The sequence below is a fragment of the Triticum aestivum genome, chromosome 7B, assembly GCF_018294505.1.
Source record: "Triticum aestivum cultivar Chinese Spring chromosome 7B, IWGSC CS RefSeq v2.1, whole genome shotgun sequence".
In the NCBI taxonomy this organism is placed as follows: Eukaryota; Viridiplantae; Streptophyta; class Magnoliopsida; order Poales; family Poaceae; genus Triticum; species Triticum aestivum.
In genome coordinates, this window is record NC_057813.1 from 440890784 (window position 1) to 440911275 (window position 20492).

The 20492-nt window shown below is 48.3% G+C and overlaps 1 protein-coding gene across 2 annotated transcripts; it reads left to right on the forward strand.

The window, feature by feature from the left end:
• The first annotated feature begins 13416 nt into the window (after positions 1 to 13416).
• On the forward strand, positions 13417 to 18920 carry LOC123156743 (putative E3 ubiquitin-protein ligase UBR7). Of its 2 annotated transcripts, XM_044574918.1 has the most exons (5): positions 13417 to 13699; positions 13785 to 13943; positions 14938 to 15198; positions 16302 to 16937; positions 18514 to 18920. In XM_044574918.1, the coding sequence occupies exons 1-5, from the start codon at positions 13604 to 13606 to the stop codon at positions 18601 to 18603; spliced, it is 1242 nt and encodes a 413-aa protein (XP_044430853.1). In that variant the 5' UTR covers positions 13417 to 13603; the 3' UTR covers positions 18604 to 18920. The 2 variants fall into 2 exon arrangements, with proteins under 2 accessions (XP_044430853.1, XP_044430852.1); XM_044574917.1 differs by lacking the exon at positions 18514 to 18920 and having other exon boundaries at positions 16302 to 17072.
• The last annotated feature ends 1572 nt before the right edge of the window (positions 18921 to 20492 follow it).

Sequence of the window (20492 nt, forward strand, 5' to 3'; positions counted from 1 at the left end):
TTAGTCACCCACTGGGTGTGTCGAATAAACTCCATGTTAGCGGGGGCACGCTGAGTGCACCCGCTGGGTGTAGTCCCCAAGGCTAAGGTCGACTGCTGGCAGTCGGCCTTAGGCTTTATGATGTCAATCTTTCTGTCAGTCGACTGGTCGACTGGATTTCGCAAACCGGTGGGGGCACGCTGAGTGCACCCACTGGGTGTAGTCCCCAAGGCTAAGGTCGACTGCTGGCAGTCGGCCTTAGGCTTTATGATGTCAATCTTTCTGTCAGTCGACTGGTCGACTGGATTTCGCAAACCGGTGGGGGCACGCTGAGTGCACCCACTGGGTGTAGTCCCCGAGACTGTGGTCGACTGCTTGCAGTTGATCACGGTCTTAGAGAATGCGTCTCGCACACTGTTTTTTTTTGAGGTCGACTGGTCGACTTTGTCTTCAACAGGATTAGTGGGGGCACGCTGAGTGCACCCACTGGGTGTAGTCCCCGAGACTACGGTCGAATGCTTGTATTCGGCTGTAGTCTTAGAAACGTGTGTTTTTCCCTTTTTCACTCGGAAGTGAGTTACATTTGACGTTTAGTCGATTGGTTCTTCGCAGAACTCCTGTGATCTTGTGGCTCGCTACTCAGAGCTGGAACAAAAACATACTCAAGTCGAGCTGAGCTTGAAGCTGGTTCAGGAGAAGCTGACAAAGGCAAAGGAGGAGACCGAAGGTATGTTTGGTGAGACCCTGACGACTGCTTTTCCCCTTGCTTGTTTCGGCATCTGATCTCGCTGTAACTTGCAGGTAAGGTAAGGGAGGCCCAGCAGAAGAAAGACCTTGAGCTAGCTGAGAAGATCAAGCTTGCTGACGAGAAGTTAGCTTCAGTCACCAAGCTCGAACAAGACAATACCAATCTGAAAACTGCTCTTGGGATTGCCAACAAGGAAGTCAGTCGACTGAGAACTGACAAAGCTGCCTTGACCGACCAAGTCAGCAAATTGACTGAGAATAAAACTGAACTGGAGGCCTTCCTGAGTGGCCTTGCCAAGAAGCTGTTTCTTATGCTTGAAGGTAAACCTCCATGTTTGGCAAATATTTCCAACTGTGGCTTCTTCCATTCGACTATCCCCTTGACTTAGTGATCACCCTTGCAGAATTTTGTCAAAACTTTGAAGAGGAAACCAGCCGACTGGAGCCAAACCTTGACCCCGTCAATTCTCCGGTGAACGACGAAGTTGCCATGGATGTTTTCCGACTGGAGTCTCGTGTCGCAGCTGTCGTGGACTATCTCGCAAGGCTGAAGGCCGCCACATCTCGCATCGACTCGACGCTCTGGCCTGAGGAGACACTTCAGAATGACCTTGAGTCGCTGATGGCCCGCTTGAACGCGATCCCTGGTCGAGTGCAGGAGTGGAAGAAGTCCTCGGCTCGGTGTGGTGCAGATGTCGCTCTGTGTCTGGCCCGAGTCCACTGCAAAGATGCACGAGAGGAGAAGCTGGCGGCCCTTCGGGTGGCCAATACCAAGAAGCATGACTTCAGGTCCTTTATGGAGACTTTCCTTGCAGCTGCCACTCGGATCGCCGACGGAATTGACCTTGATGAATTTGTTGCACCTTCCAGCCCTCCACAGGAGGGGTAAAAAACTTCTTCTGGCTCGACACTTTAAATTTGCCTCGGTATGCCGAGTGGAATTGTAACCGACAAACCTTAACAGGCTTGACGCCTGAGCACTTTCGGTTCCTTTAGATATCGATTCAAACTTGAATTTGGCGCTTGAATATGATTGCCTTCGGCTCAAAATGTCTTTTGCAGGTTCAAAGCAAGGTGCCTGTGCTTAGGCGAGCGCTTGGACCGCAGCTAAGCCTCCGAGTGAGAGGGTCGCTCTTCACTCGGTAGGATTTTTGTAACTTAGGCGAGCACGAGGCTGCAGCTAAGCCTCCGAGTGGAAGGCTGGCTTACCACTCGGTAGGATTTTGATAACTTAGGCGAGCACGAGGCTGCAGCTAAGCCCCCGAGTGAGAGGATCGCTCTTCACTCGGTAGGATTTTCACAACTTAGGCGAGTGCTTGGACTGCAGCTAAGCCCCCGAGTGAGAGGGTTGCTCTTCACTCGGTAGGATTTTTATAACTTAGGCGAGCACGAGGCTGCAGCTAAGCCTCCGAGTGAGAGGGTTGCTCTTCACTCGGTAGGATTTTTATAACTTAGGCGAGCCCTTGGACTGCAGCTAAGCCCCCGAGTGGAAGGCTGGCTTACCACTCGGTAGGATTTTCACAACTTAGGCGAGTGCTTGGACTGCAGCTAAGCCCCCGAGTGAAAGGCTGGCTTACCACTCGGTAGGATTTTGATAAACTTAGGCGAGTGCTTGGACTGCAGCTAAGCCCCCGAGTGGAAGGCTGGCTTACCACTCGGTAGGATTTTGATAAACTTAGGCGAGTCCTTGGACTGCAGCTAAGCCCCCGAGTGGAAGGCTGGCTTACCACTCGGTAGGATTTTGATAAACTTAGGCGAAACGGATTCGCAGCTAAGCCTCCGAGTGAGAGTCTGGCTCACCACTCGATAGGATTTTTACAAACTTAGGCGAAACGGATTCGCGGCTAAGCCACCCACTGAGGGGGAGTTTTTATGTGGACAAAAATAAAAAGTGATGACACAATTATTTCTAAACCCATGAACTACAGAAGTACTTTATTGCAACTCATCCGAGTGATAAAACTTAAGTGTAAAATGGGCGGAGTAGCTCCGCGTTCCAAGCTCGGGGCTCGTCGATATTATGCTCGACGTTGTAAAGACGGTACGCCCCGTTGTGGAGAACCTTGGTGACGATGAAGGGGCCTTCCCAAGAAGGAGCAAGCTTGTGTGGTTTGTGCTGATCCACTCGGAGAACCAAATCCCCTTCCTGGAAGGCTCGACCTCTCACATTTCGGGCGTGGAAACGGTGCAGATCTTGTTGGTAGATGGTCGACCGGATCAGAGCCATCTCCCTTTCTTCCTCTAAAAGGTCGACTGCGTCCTGCCGCGCTTGTTCAGCTTCTGCTTCGTTGTAGATTTCGACTCGAGGAGCATTGTGGAGAAGATCACTCGGCAAGACTGCTTCGGCTCCATAGACCAAGAAGAATGGAGTTCTTCCGGTCGACCGATTGGGCGTGGTCCGCAGTCCCCAGAGTACAGATGGAAGTTCGTCGACCCAAGCTCCAGCCGCGTGTTTGAGATCACGCATCAGTCGCGGCTTCAATCCCTTGAGAATCAGTCCATTAGCTCGCTCTGCTTGTCCATTCGACTGCGGATGGGCGACTGATGCGTAGTCGACCCGTGTGCCCTGGGAGTTGCAGAAGGTTCTGAATTCCTCTGAGTCAAAGTTCGACCCATTATCCGTAATGATGCTGTGCGGGACTCCATATCTGAATATTAGTTCCCTGATGAAGCTAACAGCAGTACCGGTGTCGAGGCTCTTGATTGGTTTAGCCTCGATCCACTTGGTGAACTTGTCGACTGCCACCAGTACATGCGTGAAGCCACTTCGTCCTGTTCTCAAAGGGCCGACCATGTCCAGCCCCCAGACTGCAAAAGGCCAGACGAGTGGGATGGTCTTCAAAGCTGACGCAGGTTTGTGCGACATATTCGAGTAGAACTGACATCCCTCGCACTTATCCACTATCTCCTTTGCCATCTCATTCGCCTTGGGCCAGTAAAATCCGGCTCGGTATGCTTTGGCCACGATGGTCCGGGAGGATGCATGATGACCACAGGTCCCCGAGTGAATATCATTGAGGATGAGTCGACCTTCTTCTGGTGTTATGCACTTCTGACCGACTCCAGTCGTGCTCTCTCTGTATAATTGTCCTTTGATGACGGTAAAGGCCTTAGATCGACGGACGATCTGTCGAGCCTCTTCCTCATCCTCCGGAAGCTCTTTCCTCAAGATATATGCGACATACGGAATCGTCCAGTCGGGAATGACTACCAAAACCTCCATGATCAAGTCGACCACCGCCGGGACTTCAACTTCAGTCGGATCTGTGGCACTCTTGGGCTGCGGAGTTTCTTCGGTGAAAGGATCTTCTTTGACTGACGGAGTATGTATATGCTCCAAGAACACACCACTCGGAATGGCTTCTCTCTTGGAACCTATCTTTGCTAGATCATCAGCTGCTTGATTTTTCAGTCGGGGTATATGATGGAGCTCCAACCCCTCGAACTTTTTCTCCAGCTTCCTCACTGCACTGCAGTATCCAGTCATGGCTGGGCTTCTCACGCCCCACTCTTTCATCACCTGATTGACCACTAAATCCGAGTCGCCATAGACCATTAGGCGACGGACGCCGAGTGAAATGGCCATGCGCAACCCATATAGGAGGGCCTCATATTCTGCCTCATTGTTGGAGGAATCAAAGTGAATCTGGAGCACATATCTGAGCTTATCTCCTCTGGGGGAAACCAGGACAACCCCAGCACCGGAACCATTCAACATCTTAGAACCATCGAAAAACATGGTCCAATGCTCCGAGTGAACTTCAGTCGGCTGCTGCTGTTCGATCCACTCGGCGAGGAAATCTGCTATTGCCTGGGACTTAATGGCTTTCTTTGCCTCAAACTTGATATCAAGGGGAAGAAGTTCAATCGCCCATTTGGCCACTCGACCAGTTGCATCTCTGTTGTGCAAAATCTCTGATAGTGGAGCGTCGCTGACGACTGTGATTAAATGGTCAGAGAAATAATGAGCAACCTTCTTTGTGGTCATGTATATTCCATACACAAGCTTCTGATAATGAGGATATCTCTGCTTGGATGGAGTCAAGACTTCAGACAAATAATACACTGGGCGCTGAACTTTGAGAGCTTTTCCTTCTTCTTCCCGCTCGACCGTTAGCACAGTACTGACGACTTGTCCTGTGGCTGCGATGTAGAGCAACAGAGGCTCTTTGCTGATTGGAGCAGCAAGCACCGGCTGGGTGGAGAGCAGAGCTTTTAGCTCGGCAAACGCTGCATCAGCTTCTGGAGTCCACTCGAACTTGTCAGCCTTCTTCATCAGTCGGTAAAGAGGCAATGCCTTTTCACCGAGTCGTGAGATGAATCGACTTAATGCGGCCAAGCATCCAGTAAGCTTCTGGACATCGTGCACTCGCACAGGGCGTTTCATTCGGAGAATAGTGCCAATCTTTTCTGGGTTGGCGTCGATTCCCCGTTCGGAAACGAGGAAACCGAGTAACTTGCCACCAGGAACTCCAAATGTGCACTTTGACGGATTGAGCTTGATATCATACCTTCTGAGGTTGGCAAATGTTTCGGCGAGGTCAGCGAGCAGGTCGGAACCTTTTCGTGACTTGACAACAATATCATCCATATAAGCTTCCACATTCCGACTGATTTGAGTGAGTAGACACTTCTGGATCATTCGCATAAATGTGGCTCCGGCATTCTTGAGGCCGAATGGCATGGTGATATAGCAGAAGCACCCGAATGGGGTGATGAAAGCTGTTTTTACTTCATCGGGCCCATACAGACGGATCTGGTGGTACCCGGAGTAAGCATCTAAAAAAGACAACCTCTCGCATCCCGCGGTCGAGTCAACAATTTGATCTATGCGAGGGAGAGGAAAGTGATCTTTCGGGCAGGCCCGGTTGATGTGCTTGAAATCAATGCACATTCGGAGCGACTTGTCCTTCTTAGGAACCATGACGACATTAGCGAGCCACTCGGAGTGGAATATCTCTCGGATAAATCCTGCCGCCAACAGTCGAGCCACTTCTTCACCGATGGCCTTTCTCTTCTGGACGGCGGACCGCCGAAGATGTTCTTTGACTGGCTTTGCAGACGAGTCGACTCTTAGGCGATGCTCAGCCAGTCCCCTGGGAACACCTGGCATGTCAGCGGGCTTCCATGCAAAAATGTCCCAGTTCTCACGGAGGAACTGGATGAGCGCTTCTTCCTATTTTGGGTCGAGTGTTGTGGAGATGCGGGTCGGAGCTGCTTCGGGGTCGGTCGGGTGAATGTGAACAGGCTTCGTCTCACCGGACGACTGGAATGCAGATTCTGTGGCGGGCTTCTTGGATCGCAGCAAGTCACTCGGATCTGCGTTTTGCTTGTATTCTTCGAACTCGACCGCTGTCACTTGGGAATCGGCAATTTTGGAGCCCTTCTGAAAGCACTCATCTGCCTTTTTCCTATCACCGGTGACAGTGATCACACCTTTGGGACCGGGCATCTTCAATTTGAGGTACACGTAACATGGTCGAGCCATGAACCGTGCATAGGCTGGTCTCCCCAAAATGGCATGATATGCACTTTGAAAATCCACGACCTCAAACGTCAACTTTTCTTTGCGAAAATGCTTTGAATCGCCAAACACTACGTCCAAAGCTATCTGGCCGAGTGACTCGGCCTTCTTCCCTGGTATAACTCCATGGAAGCTCATGTTACTAGTGCTCAGTCGGGACATCGGAATGCCCATACCTTTCAACGTGTCTGCATATAACAGATTCAGCCCACTTCCACCGTCCATCAGCACCTTTGTCAGTCGAGTGCCTTCGACAACTGGATCGACCACCAAAGCTTGCCTCCCAGGGGTGGCAATATGAGTCGGGTGATCAGATTGGTCGAATGTGATGGGTATTTGAGACCACTTCAGATAATTTGCCTTTGCTGGGGCAACCATGTTAACCTCTCGGTTAATCACTTGCAGTCGACTTCTGCTTTCCACATCTGCGAAGATCATCAGAGTGGAGTTGATATGCGGATATCCTTCCTCACTGTCCTCTTTGTCTTCGGCCTTGTCCGGCTCCTTCTCCTTGTCCTTAGACTGTTTTCCCTGAAACTGCTGAATCAGGAGTCGACATTGGCGAGTGGTGTGCTTTGGGTAAATGATATTCCCCTCTTCATCTTTCTTCGTGTGAATATGACACGGCATATCCATCACGTCGTTCCCTTCTTTATCCTTTACCTTCTTGGGGTTCCAGGATCCTTTTGGTTTCCCCTTAAACTTTCCTTGAGTCACGGCCAGAGCCTCTCCAGGAGCTGCCGGTTCAGCCTTCCGCTTCTGTTTCCGACTGGTGTTTTCTTTTTCCGACTGACTCGGCTTGTGCTTGCCGCTTCGGAGTCGGTCTTCTTCTTCGCCGTTGGCGTACTTGGTAGCAATCTCCATCATCCGACTCAAGGTCATGTCACCGGTTCGACCAAATTTCAAACTCAGTTCTCTGTTCTTGACACCATCTTTGAAGGCGCATACTGCCTGATGGTCAGAGACATTTTCCACAGTGTGGTGCAAAGTGATCCACCTCTGAATATACTCTCTGAGAGTCTCATTGGTTTTCTGCACGCAGACTTGCAACTCTGTCAATCCCGCTGGTCGCTTGCAAGTCCCTTCGAACGTTCTGACGAACACTCGGGACAGATCTTCCCAAGTGTAAATGCTGCTAGGAGGCAATTGAGTCAACCATGCCCTGGCAGAACCTTCCAACATGAGGGGCAAATGCTTCATGGCCACCTCGTCGTTCCCACCACCGATCTGAACTGCCACTCGGTAGTCTTCAAGCCAAGTTTCAGGCTTAGACTCACCAGTGAACTTGCTGACTCCTGTTGCCAACCTAAAATTGGGGGGAATAACTGCGGCTCTGATAGCTCTGCTGAAACATTCAGGACCAGAAACATGTACTCGACTGCTCGTGGGCACATCTCTGTCGAGTGCGCCTCGATGGGCTCTGTTCCGGTCGACCAACCCTTGCACGATAATGGATCGCGCGTCGAAGCCTGGCTCCCTGGGGTCAACTGGAATCCTGCGCCCTGTACTGTACTGATGCCTATCATCTGGCTGCCGAGGAGCGTAAGACCCACCCCTCGGAGGGGAATAGGGCACTCGACGCCTATCATCTCGGTCGAGTCTGTCGCCATATTGATCTCGCCGATTCTCACGCCCTTCGCGCCGCGGAGGCGATCTGGGGCTGTGAGCCGACTGAACCGTATTCACAGTGACAGATCGACTGTGAATTCTGTTGCGCGACTGAGACACGGCTGAATTCTGATCTCCTGCTGCCCGGAGCAGATCCCTGATCTGCAGCAAACCTCTGCCAGCCTCTGACTGCGAAGGCTGAATGGACTCTGCTATACGGGTCGCAGCTGCTAAATTCTGAATTGGGGTTCGATATACCTGAGTCGGCGGGAAGAGTTGACGTCGACTGGTGTCAGGAACTCGTTGCCGCGCGCGCTCGTCGAGTGCTCGCTGAAGGTTCTCCAGTCGAGTGCGCTCGGCCAAATTGGCCAGACGCGCCTCCTCCAAGGCACGAGCCTCGGGGGTTTCTCCTGCGATGGGAATACGCAGGGGATCCTCGTTCCTGCGGCGAAGCTCTTCTCTTTGCAGAGAGTCGAGTGGCTCGGGCTGGTACTCTTCGTAGCCTCGTGCAGGGTCGCCGCCGTCGCCTGCTCCACCACCACGGGCGAAGCCAGGAGGACTGTGGGGCCCGTCGACCATCAAGATTTCCGCCGCTGGATCACTGCTTCCGCACTCGGATGCAGTCTCTCCGGAGCCAGTCGACTGATCGAACAAGCCGTAGAGAGATTCGTTGGGCTCGATTGCCGCAACTTGTGTAGTGGCCGACTGGCGAGCCACCGCGTGACTCACCCATCGCTGAAGCCTCGACCGGCCTGAGCGCTTGCACTGGCGGGAGACCGGGAGGGTGGAAGATGGAAGAGCCGACCGATACTGGGTCGATGGTTGCCGCAGCAGAACGCCGCGGACACATGCGCGAAAATGCGTCGCACCGCGGACGGGGAGCGCATCTACGTCGAGTGGAGCCTCCTGGAGCCATGCGGAGTCGTCGGCGATGAAGGCGAGAGCGCCGAGACGGATCTCTTGACCCTCGACCAAAATTCCAGCAGACACCATGATGAAAGTACTCGGAAGAATCGCAACTTCTCCACAAAATCGCTAAAACACCTGCCCCACGGTGGGCACCAACTGTCGTGGTTCTAAGCCTGACAGTAGAGTGGGGGGTAGGTATGGAGAGGCAAGGTCCTAGCTATGGAGAGGTTGTAAGCACAAAGGATGTACGAGTTCAGGCCCTTCTCGGAAGAAGTAACAGCCCTACGTCTCGGAGCCCGGAGGCGGTCGAGTGGATTATGAATGTACGGATTACAAGGTGCCGAACCCCTCTGCCTGTGGAGGGGGGTGGCTTATATAGAGTGCGCCAGGACCCCAGCCAGCCCACGTAGGAGAGGGTTTAAGGTGAGTTAAGTCTGGGGCGTTACTGGTAATGCCCCACATAAAGTGCCTTTACTATCATAAAGTCTACTTAATTACAGGCCGTTGCGGTGCAGAGTGCCTCTTGACCTCCTGGTGGTCGAGTGAGTCTTCGTGGTCGAGTCCTTCAGGCCAGTCGAGTGAATCCTCGTTGGTCGACTGGAAGGCGACCTCTTCTAGGGATGTCCTAGGGTAAGTTACTTGGAACAGGTCCATGACCCTACCCTAGGTACATAACCCCATCATGGATCACTGGACATCGGTCAAGAACATCCTGAAGTACCTGAAAATGACTAAGGATATGTTTCTCGTTTATGGAGGTGACAAAGATCCTGTCATAAATGGTTACGTCGATGCTAGCTTTGACACTGATCCAAATAACTCCAAGTCACAAACCGGATACGTATTTTCATTGAATGGTGGAGTTGTCAGTTGGTGCAATTCCAAGCAGAGCATCGTGGCGGGATCTACGTGTGAATCAGAGTACATAGCTGCTTCGGAAGCAGCAAATGAAGGAGTCTGGATGAAGGAGTTCATATCCCATCTAGGTGTAATACCTAGTGCATCTGGTCCAATGAAAAACTTTTGTGACAATAACGGAGCAATTGCCTTGGCGAAGGAATCCATATTTCACAAAAAGACCAAACACATCAAGAGACGCTTCAACTCCATCCATGATCTAGTCAAGGAGGGAGACATAGAGATTTGCAAAATACATACGAATCTGAATGTGGCAGACCCGTTGACTAAGCCTCTTCCACGAGCAAAACATGATCAGCACCAAGACTACATGGGAAATATTCCCTAGAGGCAATAATAAAGTTGTTATTTTATATTTCCTTATTCATGATAAATGTTTATTATTCATGCTATAATTGTATTAACCGGAAACTTGATACATGTGTGGATACATAGACAAAACACCGTGTCCCTAGTATGCCTCTACTTGACTAGCTCGTTAATCAAAGATGGTTAAGTTTCCTAGGCATAGACATGTGTTGTCATTTGATGAATGGGAGATCACATCATTAGGAGAATGATGTGATGGACAAGACCCATCCGTTAGCTTAGCATAATGACCGTTCAGTTTTATTGCTAGTGCTTTCTTCATGTCAAATACATATTCCTCCGACTATGAGATTATGCAAATCCCGGATACCGGAGGAATGCTTGTGTGCTATCAAACGTCATAACGTAACTGGGTGATTATAAAGATGCTCTACAGGTATCTTCGAGGTGTTTGTTGGGTTGGCATAGATCGAGATTAGGTTTTGTCACTCTAAGTATCGGAGAGGTATCTATGGGCCCTCTTGCTAATACACATCATAAGAAGCCTTGCAAACAATGTGACTAATGAGTTAGTTGCGGGATGATGCATTACGGAATGAGTAAAGAGACTTGCCGGTAATGAGATTGAACTAGGTATGAAGATACCGACGATCGAATCTTGGGCAAGTAACATACCGATGACAAAGGGAATAACATATGTTGTCATAATGGTTCGACCGATAAAGATCGTCATAGAATATGTGGGAGCCAATATGAGCATCCAGGTTCCGCTATTGGGTATTGAGGAGAGGTGTCTTGGCAGTTCTCGAACCCGTAGGGTCCGCACGCTTAACGTTCGATGACAATTTGTATTATATGAGTTATGTGATTTGGTGACCGAATGTTGTTCGGAGTCTCGGATGAGATCACGGACATGACGAGGAGTCTCAAAATGGTCGAGAGGTAAAGATTGATATATTGGATGATAGTATTCGGACACCGGAAGTATTCTGGAATGTATCGGGTACATATCGGAGTAGGGGGGGGGTGTTACCGGACCCCCCCGGGGGAAGATATGGGCCATAGGAGGGGAGCACACCAGCTCACAAGGGGTTCCCCCCCCCCCCCAAGGAAGGAGGCCGAATAGGATTAGGAGGAGGGGCGGCGCCCCCCTCTTTTCTTTCCCCCCTCTCTTCCCTTCTTCCCCTTTCGGTAAAAGGAAAGGGGGAGGCCGAATCCTACTAGAAGCCCAAGTAGGACTCCTCCTACTTGGGGCGCACCTAGGGCTGCCTCCCTCCCCCTCCCTCCTTCATATACGTGGGGAGGGGGCGCCTAGAAGACACATCAACTATTCCTAGCCGTGTGCGGCGCCCCCTCCACAGTTTACACATCTGGTCATATTCACGCAGTGCTTAGGCGAAGCCCTGCGCGGATCACTTCACCATCACAGTCACCACGCCGTCGTGCTGACGCAACTCTCCCTTGACACTCTGCTGGATCAAGAGTTCGAGGGACGTCATCTAGTTGAACGTGTGTAAAACTCGGAGGTGCTGTATGTTCGGTGCTTGATCGGTCGGAATGAGAAGAAGTTCGACTACATCAACCGCGTTAACAAATGCTTCCGCTTTCGGTCTATGAGGGTACGTGGATACACTCTTTCCCTCTCGTTGCTATGCATCCTCTAGATAGATCTTGCATGAGCATAGGAATTTTTTTGAAATTGCATGCTACGTCTCCCAACAAAAGGATATAAGGAAAAGAAAATTTGGGCTCCCCTAAAGATTTGGTTGTGTTTTTTAATGATTTGTTTGCAAGGAGTTGTTATCTTGGCGTGCGAAAGCTCGCTCACAAAGGCAGGTCAGTGTAGTAGTGTGCATGGTTTTTGTTCATCATTGCAGATTCTCTTCTAACGTGTTTGGTTGCTTGCATATAGGCCAACTAGCCATGGGCGAAAAAATTGAGGCCCGTTTGGTTGCCTGCGTTCACTATTGGTCCTGCATCGCACAAAGGTTAAAGTGTCTCTCGGGCTGTCTCACTGGGAACACTCAGATCGACAGTTTCTAGCGAGACAGACTGAGATGAGGCACAACAAGCGTGTGTGGGTGGAGCCTTTGCATGAGAGAAGACAGAAGGAATGCGAGTTGTGTAGGTGCTTCCTCTTCTACCTCCACTAACCTTGTCCCTAATCTCCTTTCTTCCTTCTTCCCTCTAATCTACAAAAGTGAACATCGATGTTACAGATACATTTAGGCGATCGGTTCATAGTTTCCTCGACCGTAAATGCTTGATTTGTGTTCACATTTGAAGCTTTTTTGGATTAATTTTGTCAGATTCGCCGCGCACGATTGACCGTTTGAAATTTCCTTTGACCAGTAGCCTAATCTCGCAGTTTCCCACAATAATCGTGTTGCAAGTTTGCTGTTTCGACGATTATTCATCTCGGCCTTCTCTCCTCGATCCGCCATGACTAGCACACTGTATTTTCTTGTCCTCTGCCTCAGAGCCTTCCTATTTGTCCATCTCAAAGCCGGCGTCGTTCCTCTTAACCTTCTTGCCCACGTCCTACTACACTGGAGTCGTTTCCGGCGCGGTCATCTCGACCTCCTCTTCCTCCTCCTTTTGTACACTGTCTTCGTGTGGACTTTCTCTTCGGCGACGAGGCTAGCAACTAGTTCGCCGCGCCGTTAAGGGGTCGCTCGCGCACGACTTCGGGCTCGTCGTGTCGGACGCGGAGCCACGGCCACCATCCATTGCAGTCGCCATTGTCCGACACACACTGCATTTCTCCTCCCCGTTCCTCTATCTCAGCGCTCCTTCACACGGACTTTCTCTGTGGCGACGATACTAGCAACTAGTTCACCGCGGTGCCGGCAAAATCGCTCACCCGAGACTCCATGCTCATTGTGTCGGACACGACGCCGCAGGCACCGTCCATCAGCAGTTGCGAGGCACAGTGTGTGTTAAGTGTAAGTGCTAGCTCTTAACCATATCCCGTGTATACAATTTAATTATCAAACACCGTGTAGTTGCGTGAGCCAAGCCAATGCGGATAACCCAACACTATGTCAAAATTGCTTCCCTGATGCGAAGGACCAGATGCAGATGTTAGTTTTCGATCTACATTTCGCCAACCAGCCGTTGAACCAGATTGAGCTAAGCCAGCGTCTCTAAGCCAGCCTCGCTCGGCAAGGCTAGCACGCCATTCGTGTTCCTTCCTGCGGCGGCCAGCTCCGCGGCCGTCCAACCGCGGTGGCGGGAAACCAAAAGCCACGCCTCCCGCCCTCTAAAAAACAAAACAAAAATACCCACTGCGCGGGATCTTCCCACTGACATGTCGCACCCACCCTCCCAACCCCACCCAAACCCAACCCCACATCTCAGCCACTCGAGCGCCAAACCAGCCGCGTCCGGCGTCCCCACCCAGAAACCCTTCCCCCCATCCGCGTCACCTCTCTCCCGGAGATTCGCGGAGGCAAAGAAACGCATTAAACTCTCGCCTCCGCCATTCCTTCCTTCCATATCTGCTCTCCCCAAAACTCCCCCAAACCCCAATCGCGCGAGCACGCACGCACGCACGCGAGTCCAACCCCTCTACCCCGCCTCGCACGAAACCCTAACCCTAGGTTGGCCATGGCCGGCGATGGGACCGACGCCGCCTTCGAGGACGAGGTGGAGCCGACGGTCACCATCAGCGAGTACATGGACGGCATCGAGGCCGAGGAGCTGGTAACCCCGCACGCGCTCTCGCCCCCTCCGCTGCCGTTTTTTAGCTCGATCTGGCGGTGCTCACCTTTTCTCTGCCAAACCCTAGGAGGCGGATTTGGTGCTGGGCGGGGACGACGGCAACGAGTGCACCTACGGCGCCGGCTACCTGAAGCGCCAGGCCGTCTTCTCCTGCCTCACCTGCGTGCCCGACGGCGTCGCCGGGGTCTGCACCGCCTGCTGCCTCGCCTGCCACGACGGCCACGAGGTGATCCCCTCCTTCTTGAATGCCATTTGCTTTGAATGGAGATTTATTTCTCGCTTGAACTTTAGTCCTACTACTATGAAGCTGGATTAATGTTCATAGCGGTCTGCGAAGTGAGCAGCGAAGGAAATGGGGAGGACTGATGTTTGGGGGAAATGTGGATCTGGATTTCCTGCGAGTAACTTTGCGTTGTTATTCCCGATTGACGATGTGCTGTGTTCGAGGGGAATATTTTTTTTACGGTGTACCCTGAATCGTCAGCAACACATAAACGTTTTATGTAGTGTACTGAGCTGTGAAATGCTGTTCTCTAGATTGTTCATGGTTTTCTGTGCTTTAATAGCAGTCATGTGTGCTTGCAGTGAATTTTTTGCCAGAATGGAAGTGTTTATGCTATGTATGAAGTGCATGCATGCAAGGCTGCCAGTGCATTTGAGATTTATTTTGTTTAGTTTGACTGACGGAGCCTACAATAGTTAGCATAAAAGTATCCTAGTCAGACAACCTAGGATCCCAGTTTACTAAGCATCTTCCTGGTATTTTACAATGGCCATTGCCATGGTGCTTAGATAGTGACTTGTATGGGTTTATCCACTTCTCAGCTCTGCCTGACACAATTTTAAGAGTCGTCTCCAGGCTGAAATTGTGCACATATTTATTGCTGGTGTAGATAATTTATTCAGGAGGTTGATACATATAAAATCAGGGGTGAACCTTATTCGTGGTAATATCTGTTAGATCGGACCAGGCAATGCCATGCTTTTCAGTACATTGTGATATTTTATAGCAGAAAATATGGTGTTGTGTTCTGGTTCATGAGATCATTTATAATAATTTTGTTTTGAATATTTCTTCCAATCAGTTTGTTTCTCATTTGCATACATAGAATTTCGGAAATGTAGCATGATGATTGCTCAGTTACTATCTTCTGCAACCTTCTCTGTAATTGTGCGTGCAACTAATGCCTGGAAAGTTCGTCCTGTTTTTTTTTCTATAGGTTGTTGAACTTTGGACGAAGCGAAATTTTCGTTGTGACTGTGGCAACTCAAAGTTTGGAGGTCACCTCTGCAAACTTAGCCCTGAGAAAGACCCTGAAAATCCAGCAAATTCTTATAATCAGAACTTCAAGGGTTCCTACTGCACATGCAGTAGGCCCTATCCTGATCCAGAAGCCAAGGAGCAAGTTGAAATGATACAGTGCTGTATCTGCGAGGACTGGTTTCATGAAGATCATATTGGGCTTGACTCTTTGGAGAAGGTTTTCTACTTTCCACACTTTTTTAAGGGCATCATACGTGCTAACTGCTTCTGGTGTTGATTCTTATGGAAGTTTGCATGATTTTGTACGACATATACCTTGAACTGTTTTCTAGTGCTGTTGGTAGGTTTTGATTTTCAGAAACATAGCATCAGCATCCAATGTGCTACTCCCTCCGCCCCACAGCATAATATCGTTTTCAAGCTAACATAGCTTAAAAAGCGATCTTATATTTTGGGATGGAGGGAGTATTTTCTTGGTCTGTCGTTACTCATTATCTTCCTTGCTGGGTGAAAGTAGAAAACAAATGAATTTGTGTCTTCAGTCTTGTCTTGCTTCTCCACTCGTCTTTCCGCCCCTAGAAGTATGATTACCCATAAAATGGTTATGTTACTTGCAACAGCATCTCTTCTTGATCAGTCCTGTAACTGAGCCTACATATTGATATAGCCCATGCTAATATTTATAGGTAAAGTAGAAAACAAATGAATTTGTGTGTTCAGTGTTGTTTTGGGCCTGTTTGGTTTAGAGCCCTGATGCGCCCGACCAAATTTTTGGTAGTTGACCAGAGCGATGCTTGCGTTTGGTTGAGATCTAATAATTTGGCTCGCCCCAGACCCGTCGGTCCTTCCCGTTTATACTACAGCCAATTATTTGGCGAGGCGCTGGCGGCCGTTTCGTCCGCCAAATTTTTTGCACGCCCTTGATTGGCAAGGTTACTGCAGGCGCAATCCAAACACACCCTTTGCTTCTTGACCTGCCTTTCTCCCCTAGAAGTATGATTGCCCATAAAATGGTTATGTTACTTGCAACTGAGCATCTCTTCTTCATCAGTCCTACATATTGATATAGCACATATTAATACTTAGAGGCTTTAGCAGGTGCTGCAAACTGCTTTATTAATTAATACTCCCTCTGTCCGGAAATACTTGTCGGAGAAATGGATGTATCTAGATGTATTTTAGTTCTAGATACATCCATTTTCATCCATTTTTGTGACAAGTAATTCCGGACGGAGGGAGTACATGTTTTTGCTTTGTTTATTAGTGCTACAGAATTTCAGTTCATAGGTGGTTTGTGCTTAATGACTTCTTGCATTGCAGATACCAAGAGATGAGGAAGGGGAGCCACTGTATGAAGAATTCATATGCCATCAATGCTCGCCTGTTTGTTATTTCTTGAAACTCTATCCTGATACGATCTGGGCTTCTAGTAAGCAGAGTTCTGCGTCAGAAGCTGTTACTGCCGGTTCAAATGGTGTGGAAGGAGGTTCTTCAGGTCATGCTGACACTGAGAAAAATGAAAACGGTGCCCCTGTAGACCATCAAAGCATTGAAAATACCTCTGTTGAGGGGAACTGTACAAAAGGCATTGCAGCTTCAGATAAGTCCATTTTGGTTGACAATTCAGGTGTCAACTGTAAGATAGGAGTGGATATAAATACAACATCAGCTGATTCAGAGAAAACTATGCCCTTTTTCATGTCAAAAGGCTGGAGAGAGACCCTGTGTAAATGTGGAACATGCACCAACTTCTATGCACAACGAGGCATTGCACATCTTACTGATAAGGAGGACTCTATTGAGGAATATGAGAAGATAGCTAAGCAGAAAAGGGAGAAGAAGTTGGAGCAGCAGGAAGGAGCTGAAGCTAACTTCATCAATTCACTTAACCATGTCCAGAAGATAGAGATTCTGAGTGGCATCAATGACATGAAAAATGAGTTTCAATCCTTTATGGTAAAATTCTCTGCTTATTTGTCTGTTGCTCACTTGTCCGTAAGTTGTTTGTTATTTCTACATGCACTGATACCTGTAGCTTGTGCCTCCATGCTTGTGCTATCTATTCATCAAAATTAAACCAACAACTATACTAATACAGAGAAAGGGTTCAAGGTCAGCTTAGTTCAAAGTCCATCAGTACTCCTAGCTTCTTAGCAATACAACAATAACAGTAGCTTATATCAGTCACAGGAAATTCTGATTTTAAATCACCATTGTCAATTGGCTATATAATAGAGTCAGTTATTGTTAGCAACATGATTTAGTTACTTGTTAACTAAAAGCAAGTGCTGCAACAAATACCTAATCAAATAACCTGGCAGCAACCATGGTGGCATGGCTTTATTATCAATACCTAATTAAATGGTTGAAACTTAGAAGTTCTGCTCCTTGTTCTAAATATAGGAGAATGGATTATTCACAATTTCTCTCATGGTGAGATGTGAATTATACACTAAGCGGTGTTAATTAGGATCTTAAAGTGTACATGCCCAGGTCAATCTATGAAAATAAAATTATTGTTATTCAACAATATGCTTCATGGCAGTATGGCACATGTTATCAAATAAAATCAGGCTAGGCAGCACTGCTGCATCTACCAAATTTTCTTCTGAAAAGTAGGGAATTCCTCTAGCGTCTGCATCGACTGATGCACTCAGCCATCTTTATTGCAAAGTATTGGAACTGTACGAGTGAAGAAGCAAGAAAAACACTGTAAAAGGCGATAAAGACCACAGTAGAGTTTATGCCACAGCCACATATACTTAAGACTGCCATCCAGATTGGTTGAATAGTCTGATCTACCATCAAGTGGCTGCACCCAGAGAACAAAGAATCATGTGTCTCCAGACAATGCAGTAAGCACCATGCATGGATCCAATGTGTAGTCATATGAATAACCCGCCAAGGAAATAGGCAAGTCTTTTTTGTTAAAAATAATATCATTACAACATGTATGATCAATCATGGGTGGTTTTCAACATTGTGTTTTGGAAAGATAGATATTTCATGCATAACAGTTATAACAGAAATGGAACATTGGGGACACCTCTAACCTCCCTTGGATGTGGGTCATCTGTGAATACATGAAAACGTCACCATGGGTTGGTGCTAAATGTTGCTGGGGCCATAGGACTGAATGCACCGCCACATGCCTGCATGGTGTAGGATCAGGGTTCTCTAACAGGGATGAAAGTACCAACATGTTCTGCATAACTCATTTGCAGTCTCAGATTTGCATGCATGTTTCACTAATTTCTTATTCTGCATATGTAAGTTTTTCTCAATTATGTGGATCAATATATTTGAATTTGAATTTCTTTGATATGTATATCTGCATTGCCATTAATATTTTTAAAGAAAATCCCATTTCATTGTTCCGATCTGCCCATGTGATTTATGTTCACTACAATTCCATTTCATCATGATGGCAAAATTATGTCCTTTTCCTTTTGTTCTTGAGAGTTTATGCACATTTATGGTTCATTTCTTTTGTTCATCTACCTGATGGGTGTTTATTTATAACTTTGAGCAGGAATCCTTTGATCCATCAAAACCAGTTACATCTGATGATGTAAAATCTATTTTCGAGAATCTTGCTAGGAAGAAGCAGAGGTTATCCTGAGCTTCAGTTGCTTCAGGCCTTGCTTGAGCGGGTGAGCCTAATGCCCTGCTGCTTCTACGCCAAAATTTCCAACTGTTATCTGGCCACCACTGTCTTGGTGGGTACTGTTAACTTATGCTGTGGCCACCATGGCGTGTTTATCTACTGTACTGTAATGCTAGCTTCGTCGTAGTTCTGCTAGATGTTTCAAAGTCAGCTCGTGATAGTGATCCGAGCGACCAGTGGAGTGAACAGCATGTTTGTTCCTTTGGATCAAAACTTTGTGGTGATTCCCATTACCCAAAAATGTGTTCTCCATTGCGCTGCCCTTTGATTCTTCTTGCTGGTTCTTTATTTGTGCACTTTTTGCTGCTGAAGAGAACTGCTCTTGGGTTTCGCCGAACTTGGTGATGGTTTTACCGGTTGTTTGGCTGTGGGGTGGTTGCTGCTGCCGAGCAATATTTGCTGCTCACTACTAGCATAGTGATTGGGGCTGTCGAAACTCCAGCACGGCTTCAACACAGGCCCCACAAGTTAATAGATGTCCATGGGCCGCTCAGTGGTGTGGAAGGCTCCTCAAGAGGCACATAGATAGTTGAACAGTAGGGGCAGCCAGCCCTCTCGGCCAGTATGACTACAGCGAGATGTTTCCAGTTCAAGAGCTTTCAACACCGCCAGACCGGAGGACAGTGCCACAGCATTTTGCAGTCACTGCAGCAGCTTCCGCGAACGCTACTAGTCCACTACCATAGCCAGAGAAAGTGCCATTGATTAATCCGCCATCAGTGCTAGAGCTTCTCTCCATTCATCTTTTAGGCCCTGTTCGTTTAATCCCCTCGCCACGGGGATTGGGGAGGTTTGGCGGGGATTTTGATTTGCAAGGGATTTAATCCCCTTCAATCCCTATCAAACCACTCTAAAACCCTGCCTAGCCGAATGAGGCCTTAAAGAAAATTTTATTTCCTGGGTGCTGCAATCAAACAAACTTGAGCACAAACAAAATTTTATAGGATTCGTATGCAGTTGCGATCATACGTATGTCTTTTTTGAGCTTGATTTGTGTTTCTGCAATTCTACGAACCTTTGATACCAATGTACTCCCATGTGTTTGTTCCGGAGCAATGAGTCATTCACACTTCTGAGTGCCTGTTGGGTTGAAGTTTCTAATTGGTCGGCGTGGTTAGGCCAACTTCAAGGCATAAACCCAAATGTACATCCGTTTTATTTGGATTTTGTTCGTTTGGATAGTGCAATGGCATGGTGTCCAGCCGATTTTGATGCGCTAGCCGTGCGTTCAACAAGCGGACGTATCTCATCCGCCACGGCCACGGGAGCCCCTATGTGTACATTTTAAACTATACACATTGTATAAATAGTTTTTACAATGAATAAGTCAAATATTGCAAATAGTTTTATAAACAAATAGTTCCACATCCGAATAAAAACACAATCAAATAGTTTCACAACCCAACCGAAAGTGTCTTGAATAGGTGGAAAGAAAATGAACCGATACATCTTGCTAATGTGATTCCACATGTGCTCAGCCAAGTCATCTTGGAGCTACATATGGGTATGCCAATCACACATTTCACGATGGAATTGGGTGAATTGTTCAAACATTGCCGGTTCTTGGTGCTCAGGTTCAACATTTTCACCCTGAAAATCAAACCCTTGGTATGCTGTCATCATGTTCATCCTCCATGATCATGTTGTGCATGATCATAAGCAGTCATCACCTCCCAAAACTTCTCGGTGCTCCATGTAAGTGCAGGGTTTCGAACGATACCCCATTGAGTTGAAGCACATCAAAAGCACGCTCGATATCCTTCCTAGCACTCTCTTGTCTTTGCGTAAATCTCTGTCTCTTCTCTCCTTGCGGATTGGGTATTGTCTTCACAAGAGTTGACCAC

Bases quoted from the DNA above. Each gene is read 5' to 3' on its own strand.
- LOC123156743 (XM_044574917.1), top strand. From the start codon at position 13,604: ATGGCCGGCGATGGGACCGACGCCGCCTTCGAGGACGAGGTGGAGCCG. The intron at 13,700-13,784 runs GTAACCCCGCAC...GCCAAACCCTAG, and splicing joins GCATCGAGGCCGAGGAGCTG to GAGGCGGATTTGGTGCTGGG. The intron at 13,944-14,937 runs GTGATCCCCTCC...TTTTTTCTATAG, and splicing joins CCTGCCACGACGGCCACGAG to GTTGTTGAACTTTGGACGAA.